General features: G+C 35.8%; 1 protein-coding gene across 2 annotated transcripts; it reads right to left on the bottom strand.

Moving 5' to 3' along the window:
• Window positions 1-1,524: 1,524 nt before the first annotated feature.
• Window positions 1,525-15,312, bottom strand: LOC131069101 (elongator complex protein 1). Of its 2 annotated transcripts, XR_009112110.2 has the most exons (6): window positions 14,912-15,312; window positions 10,029-10,352; window positions 6,544-9,809; window positions 2,377-2,493; window positions 1,908-2,280; window positions 1,525-1,801 (listed from the first exon to the last, which is right to left on the bottom strand). XR_009112110.2 is itself a non-coding variant. In XM_058004411.2 (5 exons), the coding sequence occupies exons 1-5, from the start codon at window positions 15,068-15,070 to the stop codon at window positions 1,965-1,967; spliced, it is 4,182 nt and encodes a 1,393-aa protein (XP_057860394.2). In that variant the 5' UTR covers window positions 15,071-15,312; the 3' UTR covers window positions 1,525-1,964. The 2 variants fall into 2 exon arrangements, 1 of the variants encoding a protein (XP_057860394.2); XM_058004411.2 differs by having other exon boundaries at window positions 1,525-2,280.
• Window positions 15,313-17,291: the final 1,979 nt, after the last annotated feature.

The raw sequence follows: 17,291 nt of genomic DNA, 5'->3' as shown, positions 1-17,291 counted from the left end.
AAGCCTACTGACGGTACTATCATCCAATTTTTATAATAATGCATAAAAAATGGAAACTCTTCGCTGGTATAACCATCCAAACCCTTACAAGATTAGTCCATATGCAAAATTAACATTGAATAACTACTGATATAAGTGCCAATATAAAAATAAATTGTATGTTTAAGATGAAAGTTAGTTGCTAGTTTAGCAAGGTCGAGAAGCATGAATGTCACCAAAACTCGTCACATGAACATTTCTCTGCCCCAAATAAGTATGGAACCTTCAAATATAGATATGGCAACACCAAACAAGAAGAAATGGGTACCAAAAATCAAGCGATCTCTTCTAGGGTTCTCACACCCAACCAAGGTGGTACAACCAAGAGGATAATAGTATGGCTAGCCTCTCTTAAGCTCTTTTCATTCCTTCAAGTTTATAGCCTACAAGGTTAATATGATGGCATCCAAATTCAAACAAGTTTATCATACATAACTCAAAAAAATTATATCAATAAGAACAACCACATAAAAGGTATGACATGTACAGGCGATCGTACGACCAAGTAGCAACACAAACTCTTCATCACTCCAATTTTTTTTGAAACACTCAACAAATCAATATTGATGTATTAAATCTTCAAGAACATTTAAAAAATGTCCATATTTACAACACAATCTAAAGCATTGATCTGTAGCACAATTGTAATTCCTAGATAAAACCACATTGAAACCCATCAAATTGTATCATCTTGTCATGGTATAAAATCCTACAATATGCAATGCCCAAGTGTACAAAATTGTGATGGTTACCACTATCTCTACACCATTGCTCAACCAAAGATATCAAATTAGAATCTTCTTTCTTTTGGTTGAAATGAGTTGATCATGTAAAAACTTAACCAAGCGTCATGATTTTTGACAATATAACTTCACCCAAGAATTAGATTGTTACTAAGTCCTTTTCTCCATTGTAAGCTTCACAAAATGTGTGATATTGATAGGTGTTACAATCTCACAATCCATAGCGCACCAAGCAACCGAGACTTCAACACATGTTGAGATATTAGCCTTGTTGCTCTATCGAAGCTATTGTAAATTGAGTAATCGTTTCATGTTGATAGACTTCCAATTACCAATTAAACTAGAGTAAGGCCTTAACTCTAAGCATTAAGCCCCAAATGAATTAAATGAATAATTGGGTCCAGATGTTCCACAACCCAAATCTTATTTACTTTCATTTAATTCACATTTAATCCCTTGTTGACAAGTGTCCAATCAAGGTTTAGTCAACCACAATCAAGATAACTCGAGTTGAACCAGATTCAAGTCTTGCATTGGGATGGAAGTCGAAACAAAGTAAATTAAATTATATAGTGAGATTGCCTCTGCACCCATATCAACCCAAGTTTGGAACCCAATTTAGGATTTGGGTTTAATATACATGATGAAGCCAAAGCATAGTCTATGTCAGATCCATACCTTGATTTGCACCAATTTTCAAACCCATGGTGCATTTCAAACCCACTAACGATTAGCCACTACATTCGTGAAAATAGTCAGGTCTGCTTGGTATTGGAGATAAAATTGCAAAGACATTTTCAAAAAGAAAAAAAATCAGCCTAGTTTTTGCTTGGCTTTTATGTAGTAGCTGGAGGGATGCTACACAACAAAATTGCTAATGGATCTACAAAAGGCAAGTCTTCACACTGATGAAGTTATGCACTTGTGTGTCCCAGATCCTCCTGATTCACATTTCATCTCTACCGTATTCTCTAGATGTATCATAAGAAAGATGTATTCTTGAGCGAAAGTATGGTACGCTGCCAACAGAATGTATGAATCAAAAACATTCATTTGTCAACTAGTCATGGGAATTTTCTGCAATTTAATTGAGAAATTCCAAAAATATTATTCATGTCTACTTACAAAGAATATCAGAAATCATATGACCCTGTGAGGGGAGAGTGATTGGCAAGTTTCAGATTAAGGAGGCAGTAGCACTTCCCATTGCCAACATTGCCTGTCCATTAATCCCTGCTTCTTTTTTGAAATACTTAGATTATCCATCTGGAGTGACGCAGTATTTCCTGCTTCATCTTCAGCTAATTTATTTTCAGCTTCTTCAACAGCAGCTTGCTGACAAGATTGGAATCGCACTCCGATGCTTTCCAACTTTCTAGCAAGTTTTTCCTCTCCGAGAAATAACAACACTTGCAAGAGCATCTTCAGTTCCTCTTGAGCACGACTGTTTAGGGCCATGCTTTGCAAGTGTTCCACAAGAGCAAACTCCTCTCCGGGACTGACATGACATGATCATAAAAAAATGTCAGATTAACATAGTAACCTATAAAAATCCTTCTCACAACATTTAAGAAACATTGAGAACAGTTCCAACCTGCCAGCACGAATTTTTGCTCCATGAGCTTTACGACGTGTTCGTATTCTTGTCCTTACACGGCCTCCTCTGCTCAGCATGCTTGGGGAAGTAGATGCGTTTGATCCCTCACCATCCCTATTATGAGAAACAACCAATACATTAATACTGAGAAACATTTTGCAATTGACAAATTTATATGGAAATCAATTGGAAACAGCTTCTTCAGTCAAAAGATCGAGTGGCTGAATAAACAACTTTAAAATGTATACATTTACAATTGGTTAGATTTGAGATTGTTATTCATGAATTGAATACAAGGACTGCCAATATTTTGGAAACATTAAATATAGTTTAGTCAAGATCTAACAAATTAACCAATTTAAGCATATTCCACAATCTCCACCTCCCTAGCCTTATCATTCAATCTCAATTAGAGGTGCAAAAGTCGCTATCTCCATACTCATCAAATTTCAGTGAATGTTACCCGCTTTCTTATTTTACAAAATTCATACAGAAGAATAAAAAAATAGCATGATTCAACCTGCTTACTTGCAAGCAAATCATTTACAGGTTGTCATCCTTTGGAACTATCTGCTACATTTCCAAAATTAAAGATGAAAATGTATTGCCTTCTGAAGAGACTTCTTGTAACTGTGCAAAACTGTTTTAAAAAACTATACTAGGAGCTCTACACATCAAATACACCATGTATATTTTGCAAGCTTACAGGCTCGCAATAAAAAAGAAAAGGCTTACGTAATTATGTAAAATTTAGGTCTCTGTGAAGTTGGTTGCAGATTGACATTGCCATTGTCAACCCAAAAAGTATATGCTGGCAAAAAGCCAGGAATTTGACTCCAAGAAGGGAGGAGAAATATAGACCACTATTATGATAAAGATGGTGCAAAAGGGCACTTTCCTAGTGCCTCCTATTTTCCCAAAGGATTGCCCTCTTGTATTAGTTATTCACAATTTTGTGTCAAGCTGTGGTGCAATGGCTAGTTAATTTCTGAAAAGATGATATATGCTATCTGCTAATATAAGCCATTACCATCATCGGGCTTGGCTCTCACATACTTACAAAGCTTGCTGGGGAATACTGAGAAGTTTCCCTTTTCAAAATAATACAATATATTTCTTTCCTACGCAAAAAAGTTTTATGTAATATCCCACAGTTAACCGATACCTATTGGCAACTACAAACAAATGTTTGGAAATAAAATTAGCAATATAATAATCTTGCATCTTAATTTCTCATTAAACTTGGTAACTGATAGATTCCTGCAGAATTACGACAGCAGAAAAAGAAGGGAACATATGAGAGGAGAGAGATGTCATTTTATGTTTATACACTTCATTAATGGAGCACAAATAGATTTACAGATATGACACTCAGTGGATGTTGTTATCATATCGAAAATTAATGTACCTTGTGTTTGGGATTCTTTAAGAACTGTTCATTCTTTTTGTTATAAACCTTTATTTTGGTTGGTAAAATGTTTTAAAGTTACAATGCACTTTCTGTTTTGCTAAGGAAACAAAGTTTAACTTTCTATCGCTTACCTCACATACATATGGTGAGGATTCAAAAATGTGAAATAAATTTATCTGATGTGCACAAAATGAAAAGTTCTCAGAAGGGAAGTCATTGCAACAAGATCATTTAGTACGGTAGGCTATGTTTTTGAGAAAGAAGTTCCTAGTGCAAGGTTGTGTTTTAGACAAGACAGCACACATACTATCTTGACATCTATCTTGTCATGCAATGGTTAAAAAGTAGTTCTGTCCTGATAAGTTTGACCAAGGCAGCATCCATATTGTCCCAGGTTCTGTCGTGGATTCAGAAGTCAACATCTATATTGGCCTCTCAATAAAGTTCTCTTCCACACACTTTTTAGATGTATTTTCAACCATCCAATAATTCTCACTTCCAAGTATTATTTGTGGGCATTATTGGATCTGTTTTCAGTATTTCAACACCGTTATCTCCCAGTTTTCAAATCCATCTAAAAAGCTTGTTTCCTGTTTGTCCCTTGCATTGCCCACATCCTGGTTTGGTTCAAATCCAGTCACCAATTTGCGAGGGAATTCTGCCAGGGCACTTCATTTGGATGTGGATTCATCCAAGATGAATCCAGGCAAACATGTAACATTTCGAGAGGAATCTGACCAAACACAAGGCAAATCTGCACATAAAGATACAATTATAAAATAAATTAAAAAGTTGTTTGGTGAACTCTAACCCTTAAACCCAGGATTTCAGTGCTCTTGCTGCAAAACAACACAGGCAGGCCGGTAGAAAAGGATGTATGCTATTCTCTGTGTTACAAATTTTGAATCACAGAATTCTAAGTCAACATCCCCAAAAAATTAAACCTGCAACCCCTACAATTCTAGATGATCCCTGTCTTCTGAATGAGATATTTGACCTGGTCAGCAATTCTGCTGCCATACTACACACAATGAATAATATTCAGAGTAACTAAAAGAGGCATAAATTGAGTCCCTATAAAATGAAGCAGAAATGCCTTCCTTCCATTACATGAAGCAGGAGTCTTTCCATTATGACAAAAAAGTCGACAGGACACACTGTAAAGTAAATATGTTATATCATCTACATATTTTACATTGTAATCGTAGAAATGATTGGAATGCTTACCTTTTTCATCCTTGATGTTAAGCAGACTAACCGTTCCTGGTCCTTGGTGGATAATGGGATTAATCACTCTAACTTGCAACCCCAAAACTAACTGCTTTGTTATCAACTTCTAAGCTTCCCATGTAGGATGAAAGAGTAGACCTAACTGCTGCCTAAACTTTTGCTTTTTATCATCCATGTGAGCAAACTTTTCCTTAGATTCCTAAAGATGTTTTGCTCGAGTGGATATCAACTTAGCTTCTTTTGCCCTTTCTGGCCATTCCTCACATAATTCCAGGTTTCATATTATATCTTCTATGCTTGCTTGAAATAAGGTGAGCTTCCCTCTTTTCTACATTTTTTCATTCAGAAGCAATTGAAGTGATACAGCAATCCTTGTGACCTAAATCTGTGGCATGAAGATTAGTGGAGCCAAATTCTACATCTTCCACAGTTTTATGCTCCTCCATACTGCTACCTTAAAGATTATTTTCATCTCCAATTTGTATGATCGATTGCTTCTGTTCCTTTTTACTTTTTGCTAGCTCGGGTTTTAACCTTTCTACTTTTGGATTATTGCTCTACATATTCTTCCTTGACCTCTTTTTCTTGTAAATTTGTTTCTGGTGTATCAATCACTGGTTTTAAGGTTTGCTCAGTTTCTTCATCTGATTATTCTGAGTACTTTTCAGGATGAATTTTTAGCACCTATCTGGTAGTGGGATTTCCAATTCAAGTCTTTTGCGTACCTGTTGCCATGTCATATCCAGGTTTAAAACGGAACTATTCTAGTTATTATTTCTCAGATATTTCCACACTATGACATGTATATATTGCTTCAAGCATTCTACTCTTTTGCAAATCAATGCTGAATTGAATGTGAGATTTTATTCTAACTTGTGATCCCATTATAGCATGTCTGCCACAAATTTATGGCTCTTTATCAATGGGAATAAATATTGGTTAAGTCCAATTATAACTTCAGATTGCAGAATCTTCCAAATAAATAAAAACTCTACAAAAAACAATTGGAAGCAGTGACTTTATTTTTTGGAGAAAAAGTTTGTGTTGTATCAGATGTTTGACACGGTATACATATAAGGTGGAGTCGGAAGTTTCCTCGCCTTAACGAAATTATGTATCTTCAAAACATGGAAGAATTATGCAGGGGAGGAAACTGTGGACAAACTATGAAAGCTGTTATTTGGTTGGAAATTCTAACAGCAAGAACCAAAGATGTCAAGAAATAGAAAAGAGATACAGCAGGTGGATTGGTGAGGTTCATTTTACTCCCAAGCCTGATTGAACCAAAGGAGTACTTAATTTGAATAAGGTAAACTGAAAGATAATGCCATGTGAGCTTCCATGAGGCAATCCTCATCTGCCCAAATGGCATCTGGCATGGCCATGACCTTAAAAACAACCTTTACCTTTACCTTTTACCTTTAATACTGCTTTCAATTGTGTAGAACTTATATTTAAATTTGCAGCAACTAATAATTATAAAGCCTAACTATGACAGGTAATGCAATGCACAAACATCATACCCAAAGGTGTAAGCACTCATTCCACTTAAGTTACTGCTGGTTTCTGAAGCTGTATCATCATCTAAATCTTCCTTTGTCGTGTCCTCCATCTGCAGCTTGGCTGCAAGAAGCAAACGTCGCTGGCGGACAGCCAAATAACGGGCTAAATATTTTCCTACCTTCTCTAAACCTTCTTCATATTCTAATATGAGTGCATTTGCGCACTCAATAGCTGCACTTTTTACCTTAGATTCTACCAATTCTCCTGTGCCATGTAAAAAACCAATCCTTAAAGCCTCTGTCCATTCTCGAGCAGTTAGAAGCAAATTAATAGCACTTTGAATGTCTTTGCAGTAATCTAATGCAATTTTTGCAGCATCTGCTGGCTTTCCTAGAGCTTGAAGCTCTTCACAAAGGTCATTGGCTAAATTTGACATCTCGTCAGCTGTAAGCCTTAACATACCTCCCATTGTTAGTGCTTCTTTCCACAGACCACCTGTGCGCAATGCCCCTAAAGCTTTGTGAAAAGAACAAGAGCTGCAGTATGCCATAGCAGCTTCTTCAAATTTTTTTTCACTGACTAAATGGTCCCCCCAAGCTTCCAGAATAACTGATTTCTTTCCACTATCTTTAAACATATTAACTCCAAGACGAAAAATTTTTGGATTGCTCTTAATTAGCTGTAAGCACTCACCAAAATATTCATCTCCTGCTGCAGCAATATTCTTCAAGGCACTCTCATATCTATGCAGCTTGCAATCTATAGTATAACACATAATCAAAGGTGACATCTGTTCAAGTTCCTGTAAGAAAGGAAGAAACTCCTTAGGATCACGCTGTGAGTTCAGGGCAACAATGGCAGCAAGATGCAAATCATACAGTCCCAATGCCACTTCAAATACAGATTCAGGATCTGACAACCAAAGAAGATGCTTTAAAGCTTCTTCTGAACTTGGATTTGATTTATCAGATGCACCACCTCCATCATTCATTTTAGTTGCAATTTCAACTTCTCGCAACTTTTTAATTCTTCTTAATGCTTCTTCTAGTTGTGGAGGCTTATTGCAAGCCAATGTAGTCAATATGCACAATTCCCTTGCAGGGCTTTTCAGAACCTGTTCTTCAAGGGCTTTTCTTACAGCCTCCAGAACAGCTGGTACCTTATTCATTGCCTCCATATTTTCATCTAATAGTGCAACTCTCTTTATAATTTGATTATTACATTCAAAAGATGGATTCGTATTTGTTATGAGAATTGGTGTGCCAAGACCTATCTTGCCATCTGGGGAAAATGGCAATAAAACATTTTTGTACAGTGTCTTCATAATGTTTTCATCCTTTAAAGCACACACAAAGTCTGTGATATGACTTAAATTGTCCACTTGCCGAACGAATTCAGAAGCAGCTTCAACAAAAGTTTTCCAGCCACAGTAATCAACTATTACATTGTAATTTATCCTATGTTGCCTGACCAAAGAAACAGCATCTTTGAAACGCCTTTCCACCAGTGCACCAGCAATGGCTCTTAGAACCAATTTTCGGGGATAAATGCTTTCCAAATTTCCACGAACTGTTTGTAAGATTACTGCAGCTTCATCTCCATTTATGATACCAATCAACTTTGCACCTCTTTCCCATACCTTGATCCCATTGGAGATTTCTTCCTTGATATTGTTCATCCCACCTTGAAGTCTGTTTTGAGAAGCTCTTTGTGACTCTACAGTTACAATGGATTCATGGGATCCATCTCCATGTAATATTTCATCAACACTTACAACAAAGAGCAGATCCTTTCTTGTCACATAGACAAGATGAGTAACCACTTGGCGTGCAATGCCTGCAGCACTTGCATAAAATGCAAAACTAGTGCAGTCACTACAAATTATACGATCATTCAACTGTAATTTTCCGTCTTCATCAAGTCCAAATAACAAAACCTTCACATTCCCTCGATCATAAACAGAAACAGCATGCATCCATGGGCAAAAAGACAAAAATCCCTTTAAGCTAATTGGTCTCTCTTTGTACAACTCTGTCGATGGCATATTTATTCCCTCTTTTGATGTGTATAAAACGACAGAACCATTTCTAAGTTGAACAAATGCTGTAGATTTATTCATATGATTTGCAGCAATGGCTACTATTGGACTCTGCATAACTGTATGCATATATGATTTGACAACCCAACCACTGGATGATATATACTTGAACCCTGCATCCTCCACCTTGTCACAAACAAGTTCAATTTCCACAAGTATACTCACTTCGTTATTTATATCATTCATTGAAGGAGACTGTCTCCAGTTATCAGATGTAAAATTTGAATATAGACAAACCTGATCACGGTTAGAATGCAATACACCTAGAAGAACATTAGAATCTATCCATGTCATATGTCTAAGGTTGCCAAACTCTATTTGAAGACTGTTCTTATCAACAATTGGACTATTGTATACAACATCTTCCAATTCATGCCAAATACTCATTTCTGGAAATTTCACGACACTCAAATTGCCATCTGAGAGTCCCACAGCTAAGTGAGACTTGGAACCTCTAGAAGTAAAAGTAACACTCTGAACAGCAGACTGAAACTTGAGCTTGAAGAGAGACATGGGAGGAGGCACAACAGACAAAGATAGAGGTGTAACAAGCAAATTCATGCCATCAATGACCAAGGCTGTAGAGTCGTCACAGACAGCACTGTCCCAGCAGAGATGTAAATGGTGGACTGACCCACAGGAAGTCCAATAAATAAACTGCATGGGTCTTTCAGGATCCCAGATGAACTTCAACTTGTTCTTGCCCATGTACCTCCACTCTTGTTTCAGATACCAGTGATAATTGCTGAAACTCCAAACTTGAATGCTAGACCACTCTTCATATCTCACCAATGTAGCCAGCAGTTCTGAGTTGCAATTCCACGCCAACATCTCAATTTTGGCTTCTGTTAGCCCATATAAATCAAATGAGCTTCTCTCCAGTCCATTTTTCTCAAAGAAAACTACAGAAGGAATTTTTTCATCTTTGCTTCTGTTACATGCAGCTGCTACTTTTGCTCCACTGGGCATCCAATCCATAGCTGCATCCATGAAAATCTTAGGTTCCGAACAGGAATGCAATGTCCCAGACTCCCTTTCCCAGACTCTGAGTCTTTGCAAACCTTCCGAGATTCTTGGTCCTCCCAAAGTGGCAAAGTATTTACCATCACCTCGCCAAGAAATTCTCACTTTATTTAAGCATCTGGAGGAACCAGTGAATCCATCTTCTGCGATCTCTGACATCACAGTCTGACACAAAACATTAGCAGTACAAGTTCCAAAAATTAAGATGCTTTCCAAAATTCTACTACTTCAGATGCATAAAAATCTATGTTTCTTGATATTTCCTCTACTCTATTCAGCGAATTTTGAGAGAAAATTATTTTTCTAGATCTCAGAAAAGGATTTTCAAATCAAAGAGAAACAATTTTTAGTATATTGAAGCAATTCCATGACATTATTGCATACCTCCGAATTATGGTCCAGATCATGTGTTACTTCATACAGTACTTCCCAATCCTGAGTCATTAATAATAGCTGCCCAAAACCAGTTGCCACAGCAAGAAGTGCTCCATCTGGGCTGGAAGCTATGGTCTCTACTCCACCCTCTATCCTGCCAACCACCTCCACAGTCCTGGAAGTAGGATTGACCAACAAAAGATCTCCAGCTGAAGTCCCCAATATCAATGCCTCTTGCTCTATTCGATAATCCATTCCAGTGATCTGGTCTTCTATTTCCAATCCCAGAGCCCCTTGTGATGGTAAGCATAAGTCTATTGTCCACTGTGTTTCCTGGTAATGCGCAAATGTTAAAAATTATAAAAGAATTAAAAAAGATGAGTTAATGAAATTTTAGATCACCTAATATTTGGAAAATAAACTGATGCAACACAACAATGCATGGGCATGCACATGCCAGTACATTGGCGTGGCAAATGATCGCCGCCTTGAAACCCTCCATTTCTTCATCACCACATCAATATATGGGATGGATACGCAGGTGGGTGAGCACCAAAGTTTTTGGGGGAGTACATTATAAAACTGTTCTTTGGAAGAAGTAGTGATGGCAACAACAGAAGAGAGATTAGGGTATCAAATTCAATATATGAAACAGGAAATGCATGTGAAAGAAAGAAGAATCAGGCAGAATGTAGATCTGAAGGAAGCACAAATTGAGATGAGAATCAATGGGAGAGAAAACAGGAACAGTTGCTCAACTCTTTGGAAAAGATTGGCTCACAACAGTAGAAGAATCAGCAAAAAGATATTCAGATTACAGATATCACATGGTGCAAAGGAACATGTAGTTGTAGTAATGGAAGTCAATTTGGAAACTGCGGTACAATCTTCTAAAAGAGGTTAAATTGCAAATTCGCAGGAACATAGCCTGGTATAGAGGATTCAAAGATATGGATGGAAATTGGAAACCAAGTGGAGAAAATGTTTTAAGGATAGAAACTAGATTCCTGGATAAGGGCTTTTTCTTGATCATTTTTCACAATGCCAATGATACAAATCTGATCTTTCAAGGGTGGGGATGGTTTTATGATTTATAAGTTTACTGGTATCTACATGTGATCATGGGCATCCCACTTTAATCTAGAACAATAATCGATACTTAAGGTCCCAGTAAGGGTCAAGGTTTATGAGATTCCACCAGAATTTTGTGTGGAAGAAATTCTCAAGTGTTTGTGGAACAAAATATGTAGGCACAGTCTGAATTTTGAAACAGTTCTTATCAAGCAACTGTCCAAATGCATAGAACTCTCAAAACTTATCCAGGAATCCATTCTACATTATGTCATCAGGAGGAACACAGAAGCAGGAAAAACAAGTCTGAGTTTCACTTTGGTGTTGCAAAATAGTGCCTGAAAAGAAAAACTACCCAGATTCTGGAGGCCACTAAAACCACTACATCAGAAAACATGGTAAAATAAAATCAAGAGGAAAAGTAGGCTCCAAAAAAATCCAAACATGGATGCACAAAATTCATAATAAAGGAACAGCAGGCCTACCTCAAGTGGTGCAATCATGATAGATTCAATGAAGATGATGTGGAATCAGAATCGGGGAAGTAGAAGATCCCCCACCTTAGGAATAAGGACAGAAAATAAAGCAGTTTTATTAGGTAAGAGTCAAAGGCATGAGATGACAGAAGGATAGGATGATTGTGTGGAAGTCCTGTCCGATATGGTTAAGGAAAACAAAGGTCTGAAGAAATATTAGAAGTAAACCAACAAAAGTAGATGATCTTGAAAAATATTCTGTCCAGTATGGTTAAGGAAAACAAAGGTCTGAAGAAATATTAGAAGTAAACCAACAAAAGTAGATGATCTTGAAAAATATTCTGTCCAGTATGGTTAAGGAAAACAAAGGTTTGAAAAAATATTAGTAAACCAGCAAAAGTAGATGATCTAATAAAATATTCTTGTTTGATTAGAAGTGGAGATGAGGGTTCCACACATAATCAAAAACAGCCATTACACTTAGAAGAAGCCAAAGAACTATAATCACGATAAAAAAAAGTCCAGTAATTAAATACTTACCAGACAAGAAATACCAGGAATAAGAAGAAGGAAGATCAACTAAGCCAAAACTCAGTTAAAACACAAGCAGACTTGGAGACTAGGTAGCAGAAGTGGGTTAAAATATGATATTGGTGAAAGGGTTCTAGCATGAAGGAGTTCTAAGCCTTCCACTGAGGAATCAATAAAACCCTCAGACAGAATGTCAGATTCTTGCCACCTCTAACAATTCCCAACTCTTCAGAAGGCTCAGAAACTACTACTTCAAGAGACTAGAAATCGAGATTTAAAATTTCCAAGTTATCACAAATTCTATTAGGAAAAGAAGTGGGAGATAGTAGATGCAATAGGCACAGAAGATGATTAATTGTGATGTGGAACCCTCGAATCTTCAAAGAATATGCTAGTCTCTTGATCTAGTAACTTTATTATCTAATCATAAGCATTAAAAGGGAAATTTCTAATCTTTATGCCTCACTGGAGGTAGAGTAACAAAACCAATGCTGGCAGAACTTGGAGCCTAGAAACGATCTTCAAGTCAATTTTTCAGATGTTAAGAGGAGATTTCAATGCTATCCTGAATGCAGCTTTGAAAACAGGAAGATTGTCACTGTTCTGTACAGTATGATCTAGTAACTTTATTGATCTAATCAATGAACATTTGAAGGGAAATATCCAGTATTTATGCCCCACTGGAGGTAGAGTGAAAAAACAAATTGCTAGCAGAACTTCGAATTTAGAAACAATCATCAAGATATAGTCTTCTGTAGGATCACAAGCCTTCTAATTGGGAAGGTGTGATTTGAAAACTTTCAGATATTTACTCAATTACAACTGGACTGTGAAAGTTGAAACGCATGAAAATGTAGTTTTATTGCAGGGGTCAAAAACAGCATAAAGGAGATATCTTGAGTGTCATATTACATATTTGGATTGCTCTCAAAAAGTTATACAATTTTTTACAAAATGGCACCTCACTTTGAGTCTATATGCAGAAGGTATGACCTATGTAGCTTGCAGAACCAATTAATGGTGACAGGTTTAGACATGGCTGAATTTGTCTCTGATAGTATGAATTCAAATCATCCCATGCAGGAAAAAACAGCAGAACTAGAAGGTCACTTGGGTACTTGAAATAGTTCTCTTTGCTCCCCAAATCATAAAAGGCATTACTTTCCTTCTTAGTCAAATCATGTACTAATCTTCGAGTCCAAATATACCTACTGGGTGGGGTATGTACTGGTAACTTCTTCCTTCTAGAAACATCTTTCTTCTTTGGAAAGAAAAGAAGAAAGTAGGAGGCAGAAATTTCATATTGAGAACTGAATTTCAATCATGCTAAGTCAAAAGGTTATTGGCAATTAAGATATAAGTCAGCTGCCATGTTCCTTGAGAGAGTGTGACTGCATGAAACCCATTAAAACGTTCTTCCTTTAAGAGGCAAGGAAGGAATGTGAAAGGTAGGATTCTCTTGTGAGAGTTGCATTTCATCATGCTAAGTCTTAAGAGCTATAGGCCTATTGACATGTTTCTTGACAGAGTAGATTGTATTTAATCATTGGAATTTACGGAACTAGGTGAAAGTGAGAATGCTGGAAGACTGGCATTCTTGGAAGGTCCTTGAAGGAAGTGAGCTTCTACAAACTTATTCTTATAGTGGATTCTTGTTGCTAGAGTTATTTTCCCCACAATGGGTTTCTCTTGAGTTGTCTTGTGCTTGTGAGTTGTTTCTCAAATACCTTGTTCAAGCCAGGAAGCTACTAGTTTCTAACAACTAAAACATGATGGTTTTGGATAACAGTAATGTCTATATCTATCTTGTTTTTAGTCTTCCATGTTTCATCTATTTTGGATTAGAACTAGTGAATAGCAACATAATGAAAAAATTAGATTCACGTTAGTGAAAAAAGGCGTGGAGTATCCACCCTAGTTACAGGTCAATTGCCCAATCAAATTAAAATCGAAATAGGAACGCAGAAAAGTGACATCCCATTCAAGTTTTTTTTCATTTATGAAAAATAATTGTATTAATAAATATTTGCAAGTGCCTTGTGAGATTGTCTCATTGGCTTCGAAGATTGTCTTATTGGCTTCAAAGATTCACGTCCATGTCATACTGGTGACAGTAAACGGGTTTTTGGGTCCTATGAGTGACCCAGGTATGCTTCTTTCCTTGGAAATGTCATTCAGCTAACTAATCCCACAGATTAAAAAAAGTGCTTTCTACGTTTCTGAATAAAAAAATGAATTTAAAAAAGAGCTCAAAATATTCCAGAAAATCAGCCGTCAACAAAAATGAATAAAAAAGGAGCTCACAATATTTCAGAAAAATAAAACCTGAACAAGAACTTTCAACTGTTAGCAGGCCTAAGGTTGAGTCGTAAATAAATATTTCTTACTACAACAAGACTCGGGTTCAAATCTTGACAATATGATGCACCCCAAAAACCAGTATTAAACTCTAGTAACTCTATTAATTCCTACAATACATCTTTTTTATGTGTAGTTTGATTAACATTTTTTTGCTTTTAAAGTACAAAACAAATATTCTTAAAAAGAATACTAGCTAGAAGTTGAAGAAATACTGTGCTCAGCACTCTAAAAATAAATTCATAATATCTGCAACTCTGACATGCCAATGATGAATAACATTAACCTTTTAGATTTCTTGTAAATTTCTGCTCGCATAATTTACTTTGTTTCACAGACACATAAAATTTAAACGGCTTGCGGAAACCCTAACATTCCAAAAAGACGCGGTTTTTTCACTCCTCTTAAAGAACTAGATAAACTATCTTGTGGACTTGAAAGTACTAAAAATCTTACATGCGCTGCAGAAAGGTTTATTCCATAGATAATGTTCGCCGAAGAAGCAAAGAAAAGTCGATTGTTCTCAACATCTAGAGCTGAAATCAAGAGCTCTTCGTTCTGGTCTTGCAGCTTCACATTAGCTATAAACTCCTTAAAAACCTTCAAATTCTTCATTCTGTCGGTCGTAATTCAATCTCTCATGGGTTCTGAAAATGGAGTTCAGTGATTTCCACCAGCAAAACCCTCGCTTTGGCTAAAACCCTGTGCGTCTTCTTAAGCCCTGAGACTTCATTTACTTTATTCGATTCTGATGGCATTAGGAACTTTCTTCTTTCTAGCGAATATACTCATCTTAAGCTCTTTAACGTCGAGCTATTTACTATCTTGTGCAAATCCATTTGCGGGGATTTTTAAGTCGAGGGTGTTAGTAATTCTCTTCACTTTTCTTTTATAGATATATTCAATACGTAAGAAATTAAGGGATGATTACAAGAAAAGATAGAGAAAATTTATATCTAGCTTCAACATCTACAAGGAAAAACACAAACACATACACTTAATATCCATAAATTTCACAGTTGTATCTTATGTAATATCTTAAAAATTGGTCACCTAAATCATGGGTTCTTAATTTCGACAACATCATCAAGGTTCTAATCAAAGGCAATTAAATCAATTGTGAGCACACAATTAATTATTTCTTCAATCATTAAATGTCACATGGCAAGTGAATTATTCTATATTAATTAAATATTTATTTAATTAATTAAATCATTCCAAGTAAATCATTTTGATCAATTATCCTATTTAATTTATTAAATATCCTAACATATTTAATTAATTAATAAAATTGTCATTAATCATAAAAAAATAATTAATTTATTACAAAAGAGAAATCAATATGCAAAGCAAGAGTTAAATTGAAAATACAATAAAAGCATTGAATTGAATTGAGAGAGAAATCAAACTTGAGATATTATTTCTTCTTCTAAATTGAGATAACTTGAAATCGGAAAAACAATTAAAATGAATTATTAAGCATTCTCTAAAATTGGAACTCAAATTTTTTGAGAAAAGAAATTCATTTGCATTGAAAAAACTCTTTTCTTGAATAAATCAAAGAATATGCATGGAATCGCCTATTTTTATCTCAAGTGCATGGAATTAATTGAATTTTATCTCCAATGCAAACTCAAACTTATAATCTGAATGCATTTCAATCAAACTATAATTGGAATCTATCTCAAGGTTAACTGAATCTGATCTCTCAATTATTTCAATTATCCTAAACTGTGTTTTTTCTTGAATAATCTCAACCGCTCATTGCTAATTGATCTTGACCATTGGTCTCTCTTGTGATTTTGTATAAATTCAGCCTTCATCTCTCATTCAAAACACCTTGGAGATTTATTGTTATTATACAATTTTTTCTCTAGAGTCATTGAAGATATTGTGCTTGATTTTTGAGATTATTGCATCTTAGTTTAACTTTTTACATATTTAGTTCAATTATGATTGTTTGAATTTATATAGCTTACTATTCATCCATCTAGCATAATCTTGCATCCATTTAGCTTAATATCATACTCATATAGATTAAATCCTTCATCTTGGTGTAGTCTAGTCACTGGTATTGCTTATACAAATCTGAGAGCGAGTCTATACTCGCATCTTTTAGAAGGCAATTGGTCGATTTGTGATGGTTTTATTATTCGTGCTTATATCTGTCTAACCATACATGTAATGACTTAATTGAAGTGTTGTGTCTTATAGCTTGCAAATACTTATTCCACTTTTCACACACACATTTATGGCACCCATCGTGGGGCTCGAGACTACAGCTTTTGGCCTCCAAGACTACTTTTATTTTTATTTTTCAGATTTCTATTTTTTCGGATTTTGGTTCGTATAGTTACTATGAAATATCGTATGAGTTTTCCCACAGTCCCGAACGACAAACTATAAGTATCGTACGATCTTGTATGAATTATCATATGGCTTGGTGAGAATCATCGTACGGTATTCTATATTTTTGGGTTAAAAGAAGACTTCATTCTTCAGGGTCTTTATTCAATTTTGATCATACTAACATTGACCCTGGCTTGTTGTTCGTTTGTCTAAGGAATTTTCATAGCCTAATCATTTTTTGCAGAACGCATGTCGAAGAATATGCTTGTCACACAAAGACAATATGACTATTGATTCGTTGTCTTTGTAGGTTGCCTGAGGAGATTCAAGTAAATATCTTGTATTCTTTAAATTTATTTTTAGGCACCTAAATTGCTATCTGGTTAATGAACAAATCTGTCTTTTGTGTTTTAAGAAAATTCTAGAGGTAGGAGAGTATGCTCTTGTCTACACAGATAATCAGAAATCCAAACCCTTGAGGTTTTTT

Source organism: Cryptomeria japonica, chromosome 1 (assembly GCF_030272615.1).
Source record: "Cryptomeria japonica chromosome 1, Sugi_1.0, whole genome shotgun sequence".
NCBI lineage: Eukaryota > Viridiplantae > Streptophyta > Pinopsida > Cupressales > Cupressaceae > Cryptomeria > Cryptomeria japonica.
Note: the sequence above shows the minus strand (reverse complement) of the source record. Positions and strands in the feature narration are given on the sequence as shown.

Bases quoted from the DNA above. Each gene is read 5' to 3' on its own strand.
- LOC131069101 (XM_058004411.2), bottom strand. From the start codon at position 15,070: ATGAAGAATTTGAAGGTTTTTAAGGAGTTTATAGCTAATGTGAAGCTG. The intron at 9,810-10,028 runs GTATGCAATAAT...GTTTTGTGTCAG, and splicing joins ATCTGGACCATAATTCGGAG to ACTGTGATGTCAGAGATCGC. The intron at 2,281-2,376 runs GTTGGAACTGTT...ATGTCATGTCAG, and splicing joins GCAAAAATTCGTGCTGGCAG to TCCCGGAGAGGAGTTTGCTC.